At 34.3% G+C, this 25546-nt stretch overlaps 1 protein-coding gene across 3 annotated transcripts in view; it reads left to right on the plus strand.

The window, feature by feature from the left end:
* The first annotated feature begins 1152 nt into the window (after positions 1-1152).
* The window catches only part of LOC110018353 (cleavage and polyadenylation specificity factor subunit 6-like), a 30925-nt gene continuing 6531 nt past the window's right edge, over positions 1153-25546 (plus strand). For 2 of the 3 annotated variants that reach the window (XM_020715641.1, XM_020715638.1), the window contains exon 1: positions 1153-3276. In XM_020715641.1, the coding sequence (XP_020571300.1) occupies positions 1247-3139 (1893 nt within the window). In that variant the 5' untranslated portion in view covers positions 1153-1246 and the 3' untranslated portion in view covers positions 3140-3276. Of the gene's footprint in view, positions 3277-8127; positions 8554-25546 lie in introns of those variants that run through there. The other variant, XM_020715640.1, reaches the window with a different exon arrangement.

The following is a 25546-nucleotide window of genomic DNA, read 5'->3' on the forward strand; positions in this document are numbered from 1 at the left end:
CATCATCTCATTGCTTTTTACCCCAAATCCTATACTTCTTTTTACATCAAATTGAGAGCAATGTAGCGGGGCGCTGGCTTAGTTTGATATGAAAATTCTAATTTTTCATAATCTCTCTAGTGAGTTGATTTTAGATTGAGTTTTGTAAACTCGTGAGCTTTCGGGTGCAGTGAACATTGTAAGATAAAGATAATATTTTGAGTAAATTATAATCTTAATTTTGAGTAATAAGTTGAGAAGATTTTATGATATTCGTTGTTTATATGGTTTATGAAAGATTGAAATTTTATGACGACCAGTGTGAGAAAATTTATCGAAATGTGTGTTTGTAATTTGCATAGATACACGATCTCTTATTTAAATAACGAGTGTTTCTTAGTATTATGAGTGTAAATAATTATAAAGAGCTTAGACATGTATGTGAATTATACTTTAGAAAGTTTCTAGTTATGCCGTATACACTAATATTTCATTAAAATTTTTATTTTTAAATTGGGACATCTTATAATTATAGATTACATGTTTATGCAAACTTTCAATTTGCATGTTTATGCATAATATTCAAATATTCTTTGACACAAATTGCATTGAGATCAATAAAGATTATGTCATGAGAGATAGATTGATAATGTTATGTTGTGATAAATACAGGCGGAGCAGTAGGTTACAAGGTGAGCTTCTATAAGGGAACCGAAATCACGTGATTTTGGCCACATTGAGTTCATTTCAAAAAAACATTTATCTCAATTATAAATTCATTAAAATCAATTTACATTAATTTTTTTTTTAAAAAAATTAAATTACATTTTTTTAGATTTATGGATTGTTTGAAATATATGAAAATTTGATGAATTTCATTTTAAACTTCTGTTTATAGTAGGTTCTCATTGTTGTATTTTAAACTATAGTAGATGTGTTTTCAAAATGCCACCGCATTAAATAAGCTGTTCCAAACGGGCCCTAAATCTTTTTGACGACAGAATAAATTCTATTTATTTTAAGAAAATTTATATAGCACATCATTTTTATATATTTACATATATAATATTAAAATTTTTAAAAATATATTTTAAATATATTTAGATCATAATGAAAATTGTTAATTATTTATTTCCTTTTCAAGCCTGTATTCAATATTTACATCTGACTTTTCAACAGTTTAAACCGATTTCAGATCTGGACGCGACAGGGGTAATTAGGGTTTTGCTCCGTCTTCCCTGCAAACCCTAGCTGTGAATCTTCCTGCATGGAGCACGGCACGGACGGCGAGCGGGCCAGTTTTCACGGCAACGAGGTGATCTCTGCCGTTCAGGATGAGGAGCAATTTTCTGGGGACGAAGATGATTACGATGACCTATACAATGACGTCAACGTTGGAGATGGCTTCTACCAGTCCTCTGTTCACCGTAGCGAAGATTATACGGGCAATTTCTCCAAGGAACCAGAAAAAAAGAGAGATCCGTCACCGCCGCCTCCGAATCCCCCGCTCCCTCCTCCGCTATCGCGAGCTCCTACTGTAAACATTAACGTTCCGATCAACGCCGGAGAACCAGAGGTAGAGGTGACGTTCAACAGATCCGGATCTTTCCAAGATGGAATTGGCGGTTTTGCTTTGCCGGCGAGGCATGTGACATCTTCTAGTGAGGTTAGGGCTGATACGGGGCAGACTTCGGGTAGGCTTGGTGAGATTCAGGGACATCCTAGTGGAAATACCTTTGGGAACAATGGATTTCAGAATCAGGGAAGTGCGTTTGACAACGAGGGTTACCTTAGGCAAGGAACAGCTAGTATTGCCACCACTAGCAACAATCCCACCCCTGTCACCTCTGCAGGAGTTGGAGGAGTTGCAGCAGCTGGAGCTCCAGCTGTTTTAGGAGGGAATATAAATGGTGCTGGAGGAGGTGGGACCACCACTCTTTTTGTTGGAGATCTTCAATGGTGGACAACCGATGCTGAGCTTGAGGCCGAGCTTTGCAAGTACGGAGCTGTGAGAGAAGTGAGGTTCTTTGATGAGAAGGCTAGTGGAAAATCGAAAGGATATGCTCAGGTTGATTTCTACGATCCAGCAGCTGCCGCTGCCTGCAAGGAGGGTATGAATGGCCATATCTTTAATGATAAGCCCTGTGTTGTGGCCTTTTCATCACCACATGGTGTTAGACGGCTTGGAGAGGGGCATATGGTTAGAAACCCACAAAACATGCCCCAGGCCCAACCACAGTCTGCATTTGTGCAAAAGGGCAGAGGAGGAGGAGGTGGAGGAGGAGGAGGAGGAGGTCATATAGGAGGGAATTTTGGAAGAGGGGGTGGTGGTAATTGGGGAAGAGGTGTGATGGGCAATAGAGGGCCAATGGTGAATATGAGGAACCGTGCTGGGCCTATTGGTGGTAGAGGTATTATGGGAAATGGTGGGATGGTAGCGCCTCCACCTGCAGTGCTACACCCAGGTGCCATGTTGGGACATGGATTTGATCCCACCGGTTATGGAGCATCAATGGGTAGAATGGGTGTTGGGTTTGGAGGATTTCCTGGGTCTGCTGCTGGTGCATTCACAGGAATGATACCTTCTTTTCCCCCAGTAGTGGCACCTCATGTTAACCCAGCTTTCTTTGGAAGGGGGATGGCCCCTAGTAGCATGGGAATGTGGCCAGATCCTAGCATGGGCAGTTGGGGCGTTGATGAACAATCTAGTTATGGGGATGATGCTGTTTCAGATCAGCAATATGGGGATGGAAATCACGGAAAGGATAGAGGTGCTAGTCGCGATTGGTCGAGTACTTATGACAAAAGGCAAATGACTGATAAAGACATGGGATCTGGGTCAGAATGGTCTGAGAGGAGACCTAATGAGGAAAGGGATATGGGTCGGATGAGGGATCGAGATTTGGATAGAGATAGACAAAGGGAAAGGGAGAAGGATAGGGAAAGGGACCGTGAGAGGGAGCGAGAAAGAGAGAGGGATAGGGATAGAGAAAGAGAACGGGACAGGTATAATGATGATAGAGACAGACATTTGGAACACTACAGGCATAGGGAACATGAATTAGAGAGGGATGGTGAGTGGGATAGAGGACGATCATCCAAGGTTCGAAGCAGCTCACGGGAGATTGAGAATGTGAAGAGACGCCGACCATCTGAATGAGCGGGGCCCTTAGCAGTTTTCCTTGGCATAAGATGCTGCTATTGAGTTTTGCCCTTGACATGCTTGTGGTTTAATGCTCATTGCATATTTTTGTCGAGGATTTTTGCAAGGGCTTGGCTTATACACTAGCTGGAAGCGTAAGTTTTGCTAGTCTCTCTTTGTTGATGTTACAGCATATGTATAGCTTTTCTCTATTATTATTTTCATTGCTTAAATAGTTGATTCTATGGATATAACTGGTAGCATTTCCTTAATAATGTTTAGTTTTCATCTGTTTTCTCCTAATATTTTCAGAAAAAAATCAAGCTCTATGTGTATGCTGCTCAAATCCCATTAATTCTCTATGTAGTAATGGTAGTTTGAGGTTTGAATTTTGCTTAGTTCACTAATTTATTTTGAAAACTAATCATGCGTTATGCTTCTATCATCACTGCATCTCCTTTTTATTTGTTGAAAACTGCAGTGTTGATTTATCATTATTATAATCATGGAAATGGTGTAGATGAGATATTATGGACGTTGGGGTATAATTGGTTATATATAATACTTTTGAAAAACAGAGTATGATGATTCAATCAAGACATATGCATATTTCTTCATAGTTATTTAGATACATTCATGCTTACAATTATCCATGGATGGATTCACCTTATATCCATGCTACTTCGTACATGCTGTAAAAAAGGCCAAGTAGTCGGACAAACCAATAATATCACACTTTTTTCTGTTGTTCACACATTGTATTCACAACAATGGTACACAAAATTCTATTCAATTTTATTGGGGTAGCGATTATATTATAATATTTTAAATTGGATATTGCATATGGTGTATTTGATGTGGTATTTTTAGGATCTATTGATCTTAATTTATAGAGTGAAACACCTAGGATATCTGTCTATCTCACCTTTTTGAAAATGATTCGATTCATAATTATTTTTCATGTTTTTATTTTTCTGAAAATTTTTTATAAGTTGAATACTTGAAAGTTTCATTTCTTTTATGGGTGTGGTCTTAAGCTAATGCAATGATGAGTTTCTCTTCTCAATGAATTTCTGTACTTGCAGAACAAGATCCAGTATTATATGGGTCATTTACTATTTTTTTTATTCTTTTGTGTCCTCCAAATATAATCTGAAGTAGAACTATGCTTCCTAAGTTGTGTATGTCTACTCAAGTTCAATGGCTTTCATATAGGGCGTTCAATGTTAACTGGAGCATGGTGTATCGAGAACACTGTGTGCTCACATATCCATGCCATTGAAGGAAATTGAGATCTCACATGTTCATGCCGAGGAAATCATGATTAGTTGCGGAAAAAGGAAATTCTATTGTATATATTCAAAGCAGGAGGTTTTTTTTGTATTTGGTTAATTTTAGGTATTTTTAAAGTTTTTATTAGGCTTTTTTCAATTTTTTTTCTTAGTCTATTTTATATATTGGGTTACTTCAAACAAGTTGAATGGATAAGAAAAAATTTGTATCATCCACATTATATTAGAACCTCAGTAATTTTTTTACTGTTTCTTCATCTTTACCTTCATTTCTTGACACATTTCAGTCTTCAACATCATCTCCCTATGCGTTTAAGCCTTCATCATCCGATGCGAAGCCAAGCAATTTTATCTTGAATCTTCCAACTTGATTCCAATCTTTGCTCAACAAAGTTCCGCGTCAATGTTCAATTATATTTTGTAGTTCTTCATCGCACCAACGCTGATGCTTAGCAGCAGGTATTCGACCTTTTCAATTTTTCCAGCTGCTAGCGCTGTTCGCTATGTTGACATCAATTCTGGAGTCAGCTACCTTCTCCTCTTCTATATCAATGTAGAGTCCACGGCATAATATCAAGATCTTGTTCTGTTTTCTATTCTATGCTCTCTGTACATTCCATAGTCAATTTACCTAGACAGGTTGTTGGGCTGTTTTGGAAAATCTTTCTACACTCAGTATGCACCCCTACAATTTCTTCTTTTCCAACCATTACCGACATTGACATTGATTTCTCTCTTCATCTTTGATGCATAACTTACAAAACCTGCGATGTTTCTAGTATCCAATTTCATTGAGCAATGACTTCTATCTTTGCTTTCCTCACTTCATTGCTGTATTCACTTTCCTTTACAGCAACTTGCATTGCTGTTGCTCTTGATGGTCCTTGCTTCTACTCATAATCTTCTGTTACAACCACAACTTTCATACAAGAAAAGAGAAAGGCCAAAGGCTCTTTAAAATTGTGCAATTTTAAGCATGACTCAGGTTAGGCCCAAATAAATATCGTTAAGGATACATCTCACAGTGGCTGAAAGAATTGTCCCAATTATTTAAGGCATGCTTTGAGGCACATATAATGAGGTGTATGTTGTGATTTTTGGGGTTTCATTGGTGGTGTGGAGCCTTTATTCGATACCCTACAGCTCAAGTAGTATTAAAACTAGACCTAGATCATATAAAGAAGAAACAAATGCATGAAAAATGGTTTGTAGATGTTAAGAATTGAGTTTAATTGTCTTAATTATTACAATAGAATTATCTCAAAATTATTTTTTTGATAAAGGAACAAGAACAACAAGAGTCAAGAAGAAGTAACATAAAAAGTTAGTATTAAACAGTATGAAATGAAAAACAAAAAGTTAAAGAAGTTTAATATAGTCATTGTTTTAAATAATATTATTATTGGATTTTATTGATGAGGAAAGAAGGAGATGCAAAATGAATGTGATGAAGTGAATTGGGAGGATGTTGATGCAGGTGAGGATGTGGGAGGCGAGAAAAAATTTAGCTATGATGAAGATTCTAATGAAGATTCTCTAAATTATTGGAGTGGAAAATGATCTTCTATTTGAAGTCTAAAGTTATAGCTAGTTTGTTATGGGAAATGTTTTTTTTTATTTATTTTAAACTTCTTGTTTATGTTTATTTTTGAATCATAGACTATTTGTTTATTATTGTGTGTTTGCATAAATAATTATGTACTTTGGCATTGCTGGGTTACTCTCAAATCCTTTATAGGAATGAAATCAAGCTCAATTTCTAATGTTGTTACTTATTATTGAGTCAACTGGAGAATTAAACTAAAGTTGTTTGAATTGTCATGTTTTTTAATCAATATAATAATTTCATTTTGTGGCTTCTGCCTCTAAACACCGTGAAATTTATGCCTCTCACAAAAAAGAAATACCGTAGTACTTGATTGCGTAATTTCAAACATTGGTCAAAGCAATATCGAAGACTCCACAAATATACACTTGATTAGTTAATAATTTTATCGAAAGATCTTGAGAAATCTTATGTACTATTTGATTGGCACGTTCAGGTAAGTTTCCAGTGCACATTGGATTAATGTCTCGAACAAATTTGTCAACTCTTGGGTATGGACTTTGTTGTTATCAATTATTTGACTTCCTCATCATAGAATTATTATATAAAATTCGATTCGAGCAGTATGAAAATTGCCTTAATATATGAGGTACCAGGTATTTTAGGGTTAGGATTTTGAAAAGACAATTGAACGTGCTAAAAAATAGAGTTATTCTTATTGTCCTGAAGCACAAAGTAACCATAGTGATAATAGGGTTATTTTTTAACATGCTTTTCTAATAAAGATAAATTTTTGGCTTTATCTTTCATTTATCATTTAGGCCCTTTTAAAATTGTTTTTCCTTCCTGAGGTAGAGTGCTTGATTTAGGAATTTTATGATTTGATGCATGCGAGTTTACAAAACATCGATGCGTTTTTTTCCCCTTCAACAGTAAAATAAGTTTAGTTCTTTTTTCTCTGCTGCTTTGGGTTTCTTACATTCTTTCCAATGTTTTTGGAGCATGTTGTTTTCTACCATTCATTGATAATTGCACTAGTGTCTCCGTAGTTTTTCTGCTGACGTAAAAATTGAATGTACGTTTTGCTCTTCCCAATTTTTATGTCATGACACAAAACTAGTTTGGTCATTCATGTCAATTCAACTAATTTGTATGATAATGTTAGGGATTATTTCTTTCAGTACTTGACTCCATAGTTTTATAATAAATATTTCTTTATGAGTCGTTATGTGTAAACCCTCAACAAATGGAGTTATTGAAAGAAAAAATGATCATCTTTTTTATACGACGAGAGCATTTCTACTTCAATACAATTTACTTGAGTGTTACTTGGATGAAGCAGCTCTGATAACAAGCTGTATTAATAGTTTTTCTTTTAGATTAGAGTCTTGACTTAAAAGATTCCTATGGAAATGCTGTCACATTTTTTTTAATGATTTAAAAATGCTGGGAGGCATCTTTTGCTCATATTCATAGTTCAAAAAGGGAAAAACTTGATCCAAAGGCTATCAGTTGGGATTTTTGGGTTATTTTTTTAGCTCAAAAGTGATATAAACACTACTATTCTCCTTTTAAGATATTTTGTAACTCGATCAATGTCACCTTTTATGAAATAAGATTTTTTTTTTTTGACTTTTTTCTACTTTTTATGTTCATGGGGAAGATCTAGTAGTGGAAGGAGAGAAGGATTACTCATCTCATTAATCTTTCTTTATCATTAAAATCCAGACCCCTCAGTTCTGAAGCTCATCTCTATATTTCTTATCATATACCAATGCCTCCTATGGAACATCATGCATTGTCTCCACTGCTCTTATGCCTCTTGTTGAAAGGTTCTCTGGTTGACAAAAATATACAAAATTGAAAACATTTCTATACTTGAACTTGTACTATTCGAAAAATCCAACCAAAGTTCTGTAAATTAGTTTACAATTTTTCCACTCTACAAATTTTTTTGTAGCAATTCATATTATAATCTACCCATTGCCATCAAAAACAGAATCTTGGAATGCATAAAGCATCTATTGTATTCATTTTCTCATATTGTACGAGTTATATATTTTTAAACTTCTTGTAGGGGTTTTATTGTAATGCCAAGTAGTATTCTGATTTCTATCATTGGTTCAAAGCTTGATATAATCAAAATTGAAAACAAGTTCTGAATGCAGAGAAAAGACAAAATTTGAGAGCTGGTGAGTTTGCCACGAGGAAAAGGACCTGAAGGGGGAAAATGAGTTTACAATATGAAGTATCAAGGATATGGTTTACTAGAGAGGTACAAATCAACATTGGTAGCTAAAGCGACGTGCATATGGGATTGGTTCTCAAGAGATGTTTGCTTCATTTGCGAAGATGAATATTTTGAGAGTTCTGTTATCTTTTAGCAATTAATTATGGACTATAGCTGAGAATTGTTGCAATTTGATGTAACAGCACTTCTCTGCATGCGATCATTGTTGCAAAGATTTGCATCGAGATTGGATTTGGAAGAAAAATTGCTACCATTCATGTTATGTTAGAGAAGTTCTTGTAAGTAATCTCCAAGGGAATTCTAGATGTTGTACTTCTCTTTGTGAGAACCTTGTAACATGGAGAAGTAACTTGTAAAATATGGTGATGATATCAATTGTTGAAGTTGAGTTTTAAGCAATGAATCAAAATGTTTGTAAATTATTGTGGTTGAAAATCATTCTAGTTGAGTGTGATGACCTTATGATTCTTTATTACGATAATAAGTTTGTAATCACTATTGCTTGCAATTCAATGCAACATGGTAAAGAAAGCATATAAAGGCTGAATGACATGCATCTTCTTATCGATTTGCATCTTCTAATTGGTAGCATTCAATGTGCTTATCAATTGATTAAATTGTGTAGTGTTTCAAATAAATGTATTAAAACTTGGAATGGAAAACGTCCATCATCAGTTTAAGGATGAAAATTAGGATACCATGGATTGATGCCAAGTAATGAAATCAGGATCATTTACAGGAAAGAGAAATTTGATTGATATATTCAAATTATGAAGTTTTCTTTTTTTTGTATTTTGATGCAGGTTAATTTTCTTCTTAGACCAGTTTATATATTAGCTTGTATCAATTATTTTGAATAAACAAGAGTGATTTTCATATTCTACACAAACATGGTGGGCTATGGTCACTTTTTATGACATATTGTGTAACCATGTTGTTAAAATTGCCTTTGAATTTATGATTGTAAACAATATTTGTTGAAGGCTGCATTTTGGTGTGTTTAATGTGGTTGAAATTGCAAGATTTTTTTGTCGATGAAGTGACAAAGGTGTGGTGAGTTTTTGAGAAGGGGTGGAGGCTTGGTTGGTAGAGAGATCAACAAGGTTGTGTGGTGCAGTAGAGAGGAGCAAACATGGTAGATCTTTTGATTTGATATGTAGATGGTGATGGAAGTAATGCCATGGATTTGGTTGAGTTGTCTTGGTAAGAGGAAACTCAAGAGCATCTCCAAGGAGGATTTAGGAACATTTGGCACAGCTTATTTGTTGCGGGGCGGTGGGAAATGCTTGATTAGGCGTATTGAACGACGCGGCGACGGTTTTCGAAACATGCCCATAAATGCGGGCCGCAGGCTCAACCCCGTGATCCACATTTTTTGTGTTTCTATTAAATACCTTGCTTCCCCGCTTATTTGCAATGTGTAGTTCATTTTTCCTGTCGCGTCTCTGCCCCACTCCCTTTTTCTCCTCTCTTGTGTCTTTGCCCTAGATATTTTCACCTCTCCTCTCTGATCTCCAACATCGATGGTGTGGGATTGCCTGCGTTTGGCTCCTTTGCTCTTAATTGTCCTCCAATATCTTCTGCCCTTTCTATTTGCAATTTATTTTCTCTTTCTGTGGCTTTGCTTAATGCGGTTTGTGGATCAATGCAGTTTATGGCTTGCTCTTTATTGTTTATGGCTTTTTTGTATGAATTTCTATGCGGGAAGGAGGGGATTTGGAATTTGCATTGCTTTCTTTCCTTGAACTTTGGAGGTTGCTCTTCGGGTTTGCTCTCTATCTCGATTAGGTTGCTTTTGGTGGTTTGCTCTCTGCATTATTGTGGTTTGCTGCCTTTGTGTATACCCAATGAATTTTTTATGTTTATCCATCTTTCAGTTGGGTTGTTTTAGGTGGTTTGCTCTCTTACTTGGATGGATTCTCATTGTGGTTTGCAATCTTTGTGGTAGGCCCAATGAATTTTTTGTTTTGTTCCTCCATCTCTCGATTGGGTAGCTCTCCGTCTCAGTTGAGATGGTTCTCTCCTCACTTGTGATGTTTGTCTGTCGGTGGTAATGATGTGGTGATAGTGGTGGTAGTGATGGCAGTGGTGGTGGGGTGGTGGTAGTGGTGTAGTGGTGGTATGTATGGTGGTAGTGGTGGTGTTGTGGTGGTGTGTTGGTTGTGATGATGTTGTGGTGTGTTGGTTGTGATGATGTTGTGGTGTGTTGGTTGTGATGATGTGGTGGTGTGCTGATGGTAAATGTGTGTGGTGTGTTGGTTGTGATGATGTGGTGGTGTGCTTATGGTAAATGTGTGGTGGTGGTGGTGGTGGAGTGTATGTGTGGTGGTGGTGGTGGTGGTGGAGTGTTGGTGGTAGTGTTTTGGTTGTGTGATAATATGGTGGTCGTAGTGTGTTGGTGTTGATGATGTGGTGGTCGTAGTGTGTTGATGATAAATGTGCGGTGGTGGTGCTGTGGTTGTGTTAGTGTTTGTGTGGTGGTGGTGGTGGTGGTGTGGTGGTGGTGGTGGTGTGGTGTGGTGGTTGTGGAGTGGTGGTGTGCTGATAGATTTCATTTTTTTCTTTTATGTTACCTTACTAGTTGTAGGATTTTAAATGATACTATATGTTTTGATGAGATTAACTTTTATCGTCTGTCATACATTTTTGTTGTTTAGTTCTTTTCTTGCTACTAGTTGTGATGGGTAAGACAAGAAATTGGTCTACCTGTCATGTGCGATACAAACGTGAATCCATATTTTGATAGCTTTGCTCTAAGGTGGAATTGAGAAATAGACAACCATCTATTTTAACAAGGATGACAAGATTAAAAATAAATTCAAGGAAAGCACAAGAAGAGAATATGATAGAATGCAATTGAAAATGAAATGAGATTAATTAAAAAAAGATTAGAAATTGTGGAAATAGTTAAAGAGATGATTCACTAGCTTGGGTTGGGATCCCATAAAATGAACTGTTAATGTTTCAGAAGAATGGTGGGTTGAGAGTTTGGAGGTGAGAATTTATGAAATGTTTATTCCTTCTACCTTTTTATGTCAATTTCAATTACATCAACATATCAATTATTAATTAATTTGTAGTTTGTGCCAACTGCAAAAAGTTCAAGTTCAGTGGCATTGACCCTGAGCTTGAAGAAAAGTTGGACCGTATGTTTGGTGGAGTCGTGACTATAAGTGAATGCATGGGCACCATGCAAGAGAGTGCATACTAACATAGTTGAGCCAAACTGTTGACTCAACTAAAGGTTTCAACTCTTACTTAAATGAAGTTGAATCTATTAGCCGTTCCAAACGTCCTAAGGATGAGAAAAAGAAAAAAATTGTGTGGTTTTTATTAGTAATCAGATTTCACAATTAGTTGCTTCATGCATCAATGAGTTTAACGCATCACATGCAACTTCTATTCAACAAGTTTTGAGAATTCTGTAAGAAACTCCAGAAATTTACTAAGATATTTTTTATTTATTTTCACTGAAGTTGTTAGAAGATCCGATTAGGAGCGAGTTCTTTATGTCGATGACACCAGACTGTAAGGTTAATTATTTACTCTACTTATGTGACAATCAGGATATTTGAATCTTATTTTATTTGTGGGATATCTTTATGTTTGATTGATATGAGGATTTTTTTATGTATCAATGAACACCCTTACTGTGGATTGCAATGTTCTCTATATACTTTACAATAGGAGCATAGCTGTTGGAGAAAATTTTACATGTGTGATGAATATATCGGAGGAGGATTATGACTTTTTTAGGTGGACGAATTAGTTCAAAGATTCCACTTCAAATACTGATCAGGTGTGTGGTTTTCTTTGAAGAAGAGATTATCTCATGAAATTGATCGTCAACATTTTAAATTCAATATCATGATAATGTTAATTGTTATTTTAGTAGTGTTATTTTTACTTTTGTTTCTTGTGTTACTCATTCTTTAGTGATATATTGGTTTTAGTTGTAATATCTGAACCTATTAGTTTTTGGGGATGCATAAACTAATTTTTGTTTTTACGTATAAGCTATTCAACTTGGACTGATAATATTATAAACTACACAACAATACAAGGGCAGACAAGTCTTTTTATCATAAATAGTTGTGGCACAGTTGCTGTACAACTGCACAAAACAAACAGACACACAATTTCCCCGCAATAACTTATGTGCAGCAGCTTCCTGACACTGTTGTCTCGCCACAACTTTTTAATAAACTACAGCTAGCCCAAATAGACTGTTAGTTTACTATGGAGGGACCATGGCCTTGCATGCACAATTTGGCTCGAGATCTCAGAGCACTTTGAAGCGACAAAAAAACATAAATCTAAATGTTTAGTACATGCATTAATAAACTTCCATATCATGATCTTATAACTAATTTTTTTTGTACTGTTTTTTCAATACATAATAAGTTATGGATAGGCATTCAGAACATATTGAAATGATACTATTGAAAGAGTACCTAAATTAAGCTAAACATTCATCATTACTGTACATTTACCTAACTGTAGATGTTTCACATCTGTTGTAAACAAAACTTCTTCTATCATCCACTTAATCCATTGAAAACTTTTTCGAGAAATAATCATCAATTATTTAGGTTGTGTCTTCATGTTATCATGTTTAAGTCAGAAATTGTAGAGGTTGGCTTTTACTTTCAATAATTATAGATTGGGAGTGTCAATTTTGAAATTTACATGAAAACTCATTTCAAACCTATAACAAAAAAAGCTGTTTGAGCCAACTCGTTTATGATTTGGATTGGGTTTGAATTAGTTTAAATTACTCAAAATAACTGGTTTATGTTGGTGTTAATCCAAAAACATAACTCTTTGAATTAGTTTAAATTTTGTTTTTTTTTTGAGTTTTTTTATGTCTAATTTGGATAATTGTATTTATGTTATTTCAACTTGACACCAACTTGTCATAACTTAAATGATTTTTTATTGTTTTGGTGTTGGATTTTGTTGAGTGGAGTTCAAGTTGAAATACTTACAACTCGTGTATGATTTGGCTTGGGTTTGAATTAGTTTCAATAACTCAAAATAATTGGTTTATCTTGGTGTTAATCCAAAAACATAACTCTTTGAATTAGTTCAAATTTTGTTAGTTTTTGAGTTTTTATGTCTAATTTGGGTAATTGTATTTATTTTATTTGAAGTTGACAACAACTTTTCATAAGTTGAATGATATTCTTATTGTCTTGGTTTTGGATTTTGTTGAGTGGAGTTTAGGTTGAGATTATTTACTTACATAATAAACATGTCATGTTCGGGTTGATTGGATCATGTCAGATCATTATTGAGGTGGACGCAAACATGCCCTTGGGCTTTAATCTTCATTACTTAGTATGATCATAAGCATTACTTGGCAATTAGAGTTATGAAACATAATTTAATCATAACATTCAAGTTAATAATAAGAGCGAATCTTATCATATCATAAGTTATAATTTGTTATGTACTTAAATCATTTGTTTCAATTGTATTGTCTAAAAAAATTAATTGACCAGTAGTCGATATATCCTCCATCAAATATAGTGGGACATAGCTTTTATTTTTTGCTGCTGTTTGTAGTGGAGATGTGCCTTACTCACCATTTATCAATGCATCCCCTATCAACCTATTGTGGTGTAGCTCATTCATGGGCTATTGCATGTAGTTGAAAAGGTTAATGCTAAAGTATGTTTAACATCCCTAATTAGTACTATTCTTGTTTTAAAAGGTGCCCGAGGTTTGTGCCTCAAGGTGTGCCTCAAATTAAGGCTCACAAAGCTCACTTCAAGGCTTAAGCTCTCTATCATTAATGAAACTTAATACCTTTTTTAAGTTTTATGCCTAGAGCCATTTAAGATGGTGTCTCAATTAACTTGTATAAAAAATATATATACATATGTTATGAGATTTTATTATGTTATGTTATATTATATTATATTATGCTTGTTTTTGACATACCTGTTATAATAGTTTGAAATAGTTAAAATATAGTTTAAGTATGATTAGTGACAATGTTATTAATTTGATATTTTATTTTAAGTGGTATTGGATCTAATGTTAATTGGTATAGGAAGTGAAAAAGGAAAATATCAGTGATTAAAGATGATTTAGGTGACAGTTTATATAAAACCAAATGTTGATGATGATAATTATCAGATATGATGTTTTTTTTTTAAGATGAGGAAAGTGAGGAAGAGGCCGCTGTATAGTTTTATTCTTATTGTGTTATAAATTTTTTAAATGAAATTACACAGTTTATATAGTATAAATTACCTTGAATCTCATTTCAAAATTTCATTTTATATCAACATGTAAGATTATTTTCTTATGAGAAAAAGAGAGCATCAAGAATTTAAATATTGTAGGGCATTTCATGTAAAAATTCAAGTACTCAACATCGATTATGAATTTTGGATTTTAAGATGAGTTTGAAGATACAAAATACAAGGAAATATTCTCATAAAATTAGATGAGACATCTAAAAGTCAAATATAATTATTTCTATGAGTAAACTTCAAGATTTTAAGATTTAAGATGTTTTTGAAGGAGTGACAAGTGTTGTTAAACAAGTGGCAAAAGATGTAATTGGAGAATCAAAGGGAAAATTTTTATAAATAAAAATAGTTGGTGATTGAATAGTAATGTGTAAGAAAAGATAAATTATAAGAAGTTTTGTTATAAAACTTAGTTTAAATGTAAAAGTTTAGACAACTGGAAAAAAAGTATAAGGTGGCCGGTGAGGAATCTAAGAGAATAATTTATGATGCTAATAATTCTGCTTTTAGTGATGTTTTTAATAAATTAGATATTAAAGAAGGTGGAAGAAATATGTATAAACTAGTCAAACAAAAAGAAAAGAAAAGTATAGATTTAATTCAAGTATATGGTATTAAAGATAAAAATAAAAAAAGTGTTTTTTAAGGAAGATATTTAACATAGGTGGCTGAAATATTCTTATAAACTTCTCAAAAATTTTTATTTTACCGTCGCATTAGTTAAAAAGAAGTTAAGGAGATTTTAAAGAAAATTAAGGGGGAAAAATCAGTAGGAGTTGATGATATCTCAGAAGAAGTGTGGAAATATTTAGGAGATTTAAGAATTTTTTGGCTTAATAAACTTTCTAATATCATTTTAAAAGCTAAAAAGATGCTCGAGAAGTGAAAGAAGAGTATTTTGTTTACCAATTTTAAGAATAAAGGGGATTTATAAAAGTTTCCAAGTTATTGATGAATTAATTTAATATGTCTTACATTAAAATTGTGTTTGAGAGTTATTAAACACTAGTTAATATGTGAAAGTTTTTTTGGAGAGTTCTATAAAATAAACGTGTTGATATGACATATATTCAATATTCAAGTCATTAAATATATATGTATAGTAGAGTTGTTACTTGTGTTCGAATAGAAGGACGTTGACCAAGTATTTTCCTATTCAAGCTCGATTACATCGACGATCAACTTTAAGCCTATATTTTTTTGCTTTGATTATGGATGCATTCACTAAATATTTACAGGAGGATATACCTTGGTGTATGCTATTCAAAGATAGTATCCTTCTTATGGATAAGACTAGAGAAAGAGTATAGGATAAACTTGATTTATGGATGTCTACTTTAGAGTTCGATGGCTTTTGTTTGAGTAGATCTAAAATTGAATACATGGAATGTAGTTTTAGCAGTAGTAGATCTACTGATAGAGTTGTAACAATGAATGATCAAATCATTAGAAGGAGTGAACGTTGTAGATATCTCGAGTTTATTGTTCAAAGTGATGGTGTGATCTAGATGGGGAAGTTACTAGTAGAATTCAAGCTGAATGGTTAAAGTGAAGGAATGCATATGACCTATTATGTGATGGAAAAATATTACTTAGACTTGAAGGAAAATTTTATAAAATTTTGGTGAGGCAGAACTGGAATACTTTGTGGCACAAAAGGTTAGCTTATAAAAGAGAATGATAAAACTAAGTTAAATGTTATTGTGATGAGAATGCTTAGGTGGATGAGCGACTTGATTCTTAGAGACAATGTGAAATGAATATATCCGTGGAAGGGTTATTATAGCTCCATTGGCAGACAAGACTAGAGAGAGTCATCTTATATGATTTGGTCACATTAAACGTCGACCATCTGATGATCTGGTTTGGATAGTAGATATTTTAGATTCGACCTATGTTAAGGTAGAGGTAGACCTAAAAAGACTTGGGCATGTTGTATAAAAAATGATCTTAATTTATTAGAATTAAATGAAAATATGATACTCAATAGGACAAAATGGAGAAAAAGATTCATGTAGGCAACCCTACTTAGCGGGATAAAAGGCTTGTTGTCATTGTTGCTGTTTGTATTTATGATTTATGTATTTATGAATGTAAACTAAATCGATATATTAATAGTTTGTTATATTTATATTTTTTTTATTTTTTATTTTTTAACTTTGAGCCTTTCGCCTCGATCCGCCTTGAGATTTATATCTCTCATTTCCAAGGAAAAATGTCTTTGATTTCAATTTTGCCTTTTTGAATCTTAAGTACCATAAAGAGGGAACTTTATATATGAGTTTGCACATGAAATCTTTTTTTTTAATTGCTTTTACATTCTTTTCAACACACTATTTTCTTATCATAAAGATTGCATGAAACAGTATATGCTTTACTTTAGGTTTGTTTGGTTTGCTGAAAAATAATGCAATATAAAATGAATGTAATACAAATGTAATGTAATGTATTTGAAATACTTTGGAGTTATTTGGCTCACTGAAAATTAAACGTAAGATTTTATATTTTTTTGGTTTGGTTTTAAGTAGATTGAAAACACTGTATTTTAAAATATATAAATTATTACTGTCTGGTTGTGGGAAGGAGGCCGATGGCGGCGACAACGATGAGGAATGGGAAGTTGGCGGCAGGCGGCAGGCGGAGGCAAGAAGCGGCGGCGGCGGGCTGCAGTGAGTGGCACATGTGGGCGGTAAGCTGAGGGTGGGCAGCGACAAGCTGACTATGGCATGTCGAGGGCTGCGGGCAGGCCAGTGGGCTATGGCGGCGACGTCAGATGGGCGACTGTGGGCAGCGACAATGGCTACCAAAGACATGCGATGCGACTGATAGCATTTTACATTGATGAATGGTTTGAATCTCAAATTTTGCCAAATATCTATAGTGTAAATTTTAAATTCATTCATATTTTATATTGTATTTGTAATTTTTCATATCAACACTTAATTCTCTAAAATTAATGTAAAAGAATTACAATACACTATGAATCCTTCCAACCAAACAAGCCCTAAAAAACTTAACTTAATATGGATATGTACACATCAGTCCAAACAATCTGATTTTTTTTTTTTTTGCATGAAATGAAGTATTCTAAATTTTCTTAGATATAATGTCATGACAATGGTATGTCTTATGCTTATAAAAGATTATGTATAATAAATATATCCCTTACATGCATTAGGTTAAGAAGAACTTAAATGTTAGTCTTATTTTTAAACAGGATTATCAATTTTTTTTTATTATTTGAATCTATTGTCTCCATAAATTTAATAACTGAAATCATATATACATTAATACGCAAGGCATTTTTATTAGCAAACTTGAATTTTTATTTAATGACATAATCTCTTCAAACCATAGCTTAATTTGCTCTAGGCTGCATAATTTGTTATTATTAAGGATGTCACTTAACTAACTCAAAAAATTTTCTTAAGCATAAATATTTAATTAATTAATGCCCTCTGTATATAATTTCTTACTACACTCCATCTTAAACGGAGGAACTGCTGACACTCTAACTTAAATTCTGTTTTTGATTTCAATTTATGACTATGAAATCCTTTAGATATGTAGATTATGAAGGTAATAGCATTAGCTGGTGATATATTTAGTCAATGGTGCTTTAAGTTTCAAAGCCTCCTAAAACTTTGCTTAGGATTGCATGCAAACTGAAAACCCATACATAATTTTTTTTTTAAATGTTATTCTTCTGAAGATAAAAATTTAAACACATTACATAGGGTTAGGGCTTATCTTACCTCGAGCCAAAAGAGAAAATGAAGGCCCTTCATCCAACCTAAATTTGCCTCATGCTCATTGTTGTTGTGCTTTCTCATTCATCTCTTTGCTTGACTAAAGCCTTTCATGAATGCCTGGCCGCAACCGTCCTTACATGCTGCCTCCCTCACAGGCTCTTTCATCTCACCTTGCTCGGTCTTCTCCTCCCACTTCTTGCAATTACTTCTGCTTATCTTCTCTAATATGCCCTCGTTCTCCTATTCTGCTCCTTCTAGCTTCGTCAGATTCATAACCTACTCTTTGAGTTGGTTCAAATATTCAATCTCTCATCTCTTAATATGTTTATATGTACAGAAAAATATTTATTATATTACGTTTTCTGGAGCATTATATGGTAATTTACTATGAATTCATTTAGTTTTATAACGATTCTCAAAATAATTAGATAATCTGTTTGTATTCATTTCTCTTTCCTTTTTTTTTTTGATAAATTGACTCATTTTAAATCAATTTGAGCTTCACAACTTGATTAAGATTTAAAAATTTTCATGCATTAATAATTTAATGTTAATATTTTTAATCAAATAAATATTATTTTGGATATTTACATAGCCGATGAAGTTAGGGATGTAGTACAATTTGGAAGGTCAAGGTTGGGAGGGGTTGTTGGAGAGTTGGGAAATTGAAAACATAGAGCTCCAAAAGCTTAGAAGGTGATTGAACGAGGTGAATCTTAGTCCTTTTTGCTTATCGTTTGAGGGGTGAGGGAGATGGCTAGTACGGGATTGAATTTCAGAGGTGTGGGGCAAATTAAATTACATAACACATATATATCAAATATAAAAATAAAAAAGCACCTCAACAAAGCTAGAAGTTGATTGTCACGCATCAAGCTTCCAAGCAAGGATTCACAAGAAGATGAATTTTATCCTTTGATTAGTTTTATCAAAGATTGTTCTCAATTTTAGTTCTTTTTATTTTTCACTTTTTAATGCATTACACATAATTAAAATTTCGAAACAATAAGGAGGGATGAATGGCTAGCGGTTCCATTGGTGGTGAAGGTGGTTATGCCTTGAATAGTGGAACATTCTACATTGCCTTGTGCAGGATGCGAGGTTATTGATTACTATTTTTTCTTGTATATGTTTTGAATCCATTTGAACTTGCATTCGAATTATCCACGGACGCTTTTACTTTAGCCATTCTTTGGTCTGATATTTATCATGCTTTGGTCTGCACATGAAAAAGTTCTTAGCCTAGTTGAATTTTGATGCGACGTAAATTTACATAATTTTCAATACTAAATATCATGTTAATTATCTTATTTATCATGATATTACACCTGAGATAGGTATTTTTGTTGTTTGTGCAGATTGTCTTAAGACACTTGAAATAGGCAAATTTTTTGGAGCAAAAGATACGAAAAATAAGAGTTTGCAATGAAGCCCACCAGTTTGACGCGTGCGTGCCTGCATGCGCGCGCACGTGCACGCGCGCGCGTGCACATACACACCCAATGGGCGAGCAAGTGCGCGTCGTTGCCTATGGCCGCACACAATCTTTGGATTTGCCAAAACCAGGCGCTGGAATTGCCAAAATTGGCTTCGCCGGTTGCTAAATCCAACTTTGTGGCTCCCTGCTCATCCGTACTTGCACGCAACTGGAATTGTGGGCACTTGCACGTTGCCGTGGTGCATAAGTGCACAATTGCAACCACTTGCCAAATCAAGCCGCACTGGCTTTCAAAATCTAGTTCCCTTCGCGCGCACAAGCGTAATCGAGCTGCGTGCGCGCACCCATGTTGCACGCTGCCACAACTAAAGCCATCACTTGCCAACTTGTCAGAGCTTGCCAAATCCAGTTGGGCTCGCGCACACGTTTATAAGTGAGCCTCACGCGCACCAACCCGCCAAACTCAAAATTTTGGGATTTTGCTAATTTGGAGAAATTTAATGCCTATTTGGGACTTCTAAACCATGAACTAAGTATTAAAGTATTTTGGAGTTGTGCCTCTAAGAAACGCTTTTGGAACTTTTGGGAGATTTCTTCTGTCGCTTTGCTCGAAAAGAGTGTCTTTTTTACTTTGTTTTTTTCATGATTGTTTGATAGCTTTTATGATATTGTAAGGTGAGATTGAGGGCAATTTATATTGTGAGAGATCCATTAATGTTTGTATTGATTGCAATGGACATTGATGTATTGTAAGGGATCGTTTGGCTCATTCTTGAGTTTTCTGTGATCCTTATATCATCTCCCTTTTTTATTCTTGCAATTACAAAGTTTATGTTTGTATTTATCATGCATATTAACTAATTTCATTTCATTTTCCTGTATTATTCTAGTGGATTTCTTGTAATTTTCATACTATAAATTTTTTGTTCCTTTTACGTCTTTTTTTTAGCATGAATGTTTCATCTTGTGTGTTAATCTTCTAATTATCATTTATTTCTTATCGGGCATGATAGAAAAGCTAAATTCTTTTTTGAAGTTATGACCTCTAACTATTGCATAATGGAAACGAAGGGTTAACGACAAAATCGCGAGACAATAGACATATTCCAGTGGGATTTTGTAACTTTTACAGGGGATTAGAATACACCTGCAGAATGCATAGAGAGTGAGGAAGCCTCAACTTCATGGATTCTAGTCTTCTTTTGACCTAAACACTGGCATAAGGGGAATTTTTTTTCCTTGTTATCAACTCTAGCGTGGGACCCATAGGAAAACTACAAGAAACCATCTAAACTACTTCACGAGAGTATGAAACTTGCATATCTGAAAAGCTTAACATTTTTTCTTGCTATTTCTGTTTACTGTTTTTTTTTAAGACCGTTAGATTATCTGCTGATTTTGACCATTTCAAATTAGAATTAGTTGTTCAATAAACTAGAATTTCGTCTGTTAGAAATATTTTAGCTTTATTCTCATGGTATCAATAGATGATACTTTTTAACCGCACTATTACTCGACATGTATATTTGCGTTATGCGGTTGACTTACTTCGCGGTAATTTTTGACGTGTTATGTTTCTGGCGTTGTTGTCGAGGATATTTGTAAAAAAATTTTCAACTTTAGGAGAAATTTAGTTGAAATACTTAGAGTCTAGGTTTAAAAATTTTATTTTTTCTTTATTTTTGATTTTTTGTGTTATTGTATTCTCGTGTTTATGTCTTTGAAAAAAAAGTTTCAACCCTTCAAAGTTTCAAAACCCCAGGAAAGCCACTTCACACAGTTTCAGGAGTATGCTAACCCAATGATAGCTAGCAGTCACTTGAATTTTGAACACTCTGACATAAGAGTTTGGTTTGATCACACATCTTCCAATACCTACATCCTCAACTGGACAACCTACCCAAACTTTAATTGGAACGTTAATGACATTAGTTTGGAAAACCAACATTGGGGGAGAACTCGAGCTATAAAATTTTAGATCAATTGGGGCAGAAACCACATTTACCAAATTCACCTTGGGAAGTCATTTCAAAACCTCAATTTAGGGAGGAACAACTATCTTTAGAAGAGTTGGTTGTAAGATTTAGAACCTACACCCAATGTTTGTCGATATATCTAAGCTTCAGATGGAATAATAATAACTCTAGTGTCAACAACTAACAATGGGGGAGCACCCAAATTGATTCTATTGGAAGTTGGAATAACCTCGATAATTGCTACCTTGAACAAATTAACATTTGAAGGAATTAGTGATAAACCTGAAGGAGTCACAAAGTCAAGCTGATTCCCTTAGAAACATAGAAAATCAAGTTGGGCAGTTAGTTATCCTATTAAGAAATGAACCCCATGGGATGTCAGGGATACTGGAAGGCCATAGTTTTGAATATGAAAAGTTGTTCCCTGACGCGTAGTCTAAGTTGGATGATGTGGGTCAGACAGTAACTGAGGAAGATTGTGTTTTTTTCTTCATGGCACTCCGCTGCATTATGAGAGAGATAGTCGAGCCTACAAGACCACCTATAGTAGTGCCCTAAGGAGATGAATTGGAAGACAATCCTAGGCAGGGATGTAACTGAGTTACAACTAGAGCCTAAAGAACCCAGAGAAAACCCAACCCAAAATTTAAGAGATCTGGAATTATCCCTTAGGGGTCTATTTTTTTGCTACTTGTGAGGGAAACAGTGATATGCAAATAGGGAAAATAATTGGGAGAATTCTAGGTTTAGAAAGGATCTTTAAGAACAATAATCTGAATGACTGTTGTTAGGATGACTGTTATAGAACTGAAAGGATCTTTAAGAACAATAATCTGAATGACTGTTATAGAACTCAGGAGAAAAGTTAAAGAAAAATCAAAATTTGAGGATTTAATAGAAACTTCAGGATCAACAAAAGATTTAGAGATATATCGATGATTACTAAATTGGAATTTTGATTCTGGAGGAATTCTTTTTCGTCAGGCTGAGGATGTTCATCCAAGCGCTATCTTGGGAGGTAACTCAAGCGTTATCTGATACGTTGAATATGTTTTGTTTTTACTTTATGCATGTGCTTTGAAATTTGATATTTTTCATTTGAATTTGTTTGAGTATTTTTGGTCGTGTTACTTTTGCAGGTCATATGAAGTTCATGGATTCTCACCCAAGTGATTTTGTTTGCGTGTTTTGATCTACATATGTGCAGCTTCATTCTTATTCAATTGCAATTTTCTTACATTTTATGAAGCATAAATTGCAGCGCATTTAAAGATCTGTCTTATTAATTGCATGTTATGATATTTTCTGAGATTAATTGGTGGGGGGATGCTTTACTTTTATGAGCCTAATAGTAAAGACTAGACGAACGTTCTAGGGATTATGATTCATTCAACTTGTAATCTGGTAAAGACTAAATGTTCACATAACTCAGATAAAAACTAAATGTAATCTGGTAACTCGTCCTAGGGATTATGATTCATTCAACTTGTCTATTGAACGTTCTTTTAAAAAAGGGGATAAATGTTATCTTGGTAAGATTAATCTTAATGTTACAATAATGAGGTTTTATAATTAACAAATTCGAACTGCACCCCACCAAATCTCAGGGTAATTAAAATATTAAGTAGTAAACCAACGATATTTTAAGCCATTTTCAATTTTTTTACTAGACCAATTTTATATTGTCTTAATTTTTTCTTGAAAAATAATATGAGAAGGTGACATTAAAAACAATCATTTTTTGAGACATACTGCTTAGGAGAAACTAAGCTATTATAACATTTAAAAAGAAAAGAAAAAAATTGTTTAACCAGATACAACATTTCTCAGGGAAAAAAGAGAAGAATAAAAAGAAGAAACAAAAAGAGTTAAAAATATGAAAAGCCTGAGAAAATGCTTGAGGTTGACACAAAAATTGGAAGAAACATTTTAATGATAGTTTAGAAGAACTTAAGGGATAAGACTTCTTCATAATTCTTTAGTGAAACTCATCTAACCTTATTTTCAAGAAAAATGTTAAGTAGGATGAAGTTGGTTAGTTTCATTGAAATGACGTTAAAATATCCAAGGTTGATGAAAATATTTTAACTCCAATTTAAAAATATTTAGGATTTGCTGAGGGCAAAACAAATAAATTGAGTGAAAACTAAATTTAACTTTAAGAATAATCGAGCCATAAATGACACTTATATAATTGTATTTTCTGTTGATAAGCAAGTTGAATGCTTTAGAAGCCTACAGGAGTCCCTTATATATTCTAATGGGTCCTTGCTGAGCAATGTGATTATTTGAGGGCAAGTAATGAGTAAGTTTAGGGGGATTGATGCAACGTAAATTTACGTAATTTTTCGGTTGTAAATATTTTGTTAATTATCTTATTTATCATGATATGATGCTTAAGAAAGTTCTTTTTGTTATTTGTGCAGATTAAAGGTCTTAAGACACTTGAAAAATGAAAAAAGAATGAATTTAGAGCAAAAACTATGAACAAAAAAAACTTCACACAAATGGCCCATCAATTACATGCACGGGCGCGCATGCACGTGCAACTTCAAGTGTACTTGCGCGCACCTGCATACACTTGCACATACGCATGCACACATACAACCCATGGGAATGCAAGTGCACGCCGCTGTCTACACCCACACTCAACACCTGGATTTGCTAAATGCAGGCCTTGTACTTTCCAACATTGGCTCCGCGGGTTGTCAAATCCACCTTCGCAGCTTCCCTGCGCATTTGCACCAGAGCAAAACTGGAGCTAATAGCACTTATGCCCACCCGCTGTGCACACGTGTGCAAATGCATCCACTTACTAAATCAAGTCATGTTGGCTTTTAAAATCCAGTTCCCTTTACGCACTCGCGCAACCCAGCTGCGCTGGTGTGCACTCACCCGCAGTGTAGACTGCCGCAATCGAGGCCATCACTTGCGAAAATTGGCCAGAGCTTGCCAAATCTCGCTAGGCGCGCGCCCATGGGCGCTCCCTCTCGCACCAATCTGCCAAAACTCAAAATTTGGGGATTTTGATTAATTTGGAGAAATTTAATGCCTATTCGGACCTCTAAAGCATGACTTAAGTATAAAAATATATTTTGATGATTATTACAACACTTTTTGCTTAGGAGGTTGTGCCTCAAAGTTTAGGGAAAGCCTTTTGGAGATTTCTTCTACAATTTTGCTCGAAAGAGTATGTTCTTGTTAGTTTGTCTTTTTCATGATTGTTTGAGAGCTTTTATGATATTGTAAGGTGAGATTGAAGGCAATTTGTATCCGAGAGATCCATGAATGTTTGTATTGATTAGAAAGGACATTGATGTATTGCAAGAGACCGTTTGGTTTGTTCTAGAGTTTTCTACAATTCTTACATCATCTCTCTTTCTTATTCTTGCAATTAAGTTTGTGTTTCTTTTTATCATGCGTCTTATCTAATTTCATTTTGTATTTGTGTGATATCAGTTCTGTGGATTTCTTATAATTTTCGTGCTATGGATCGTGTTTCCTTGGCGCTATTTTTTTTAGCATAAGTGTTTCATGTTGATGTCTTAACATTCTAATCATCATTTACTTGTCGAACGAGATAGGAATTTTAAAATTTTCGTGAAACTACGACCTCTAATCTTATGTAATGGAAAAAAGGGTTAGCCAAAAAATACCGAGAAAATAGACATTCTGGTTGGGATTTTGCAAACATTTCAGGGGATTGAAATACACATGTAGGATACATGGAGAGTGAGGAAGCTTCAATTCCATTGATTCTTGTCTTCTTTTATCCTAGACATTAAGGAGAACTTTTTATCCCTGGTTATCAACTCTAGTGTGGGAGCCATAGGAAAACTACAAGAAACCATCTGAACTATATCAGAGGAGTATGAACCTTGCATGTCTGAGAAGTTCAACATTTTTT

The sequence above is a fragment of the Phalaenopsis equestris genome, unplaced genomic scaffold (genome assembly GCF_001263595.1).
Source record: "Phalaenopsis equestris unplaced genomic scaffold, ASM126359v1 Scaffold000016, whole genome shotgun sequence".
Taxonomy (NCBI): Eukaryota; Viridiplantae; Streptophyta; class Magnoliopsida; order Asparagales; family Orchidaceae; genus Phalaenopsis; species Phalaenopsis equestris.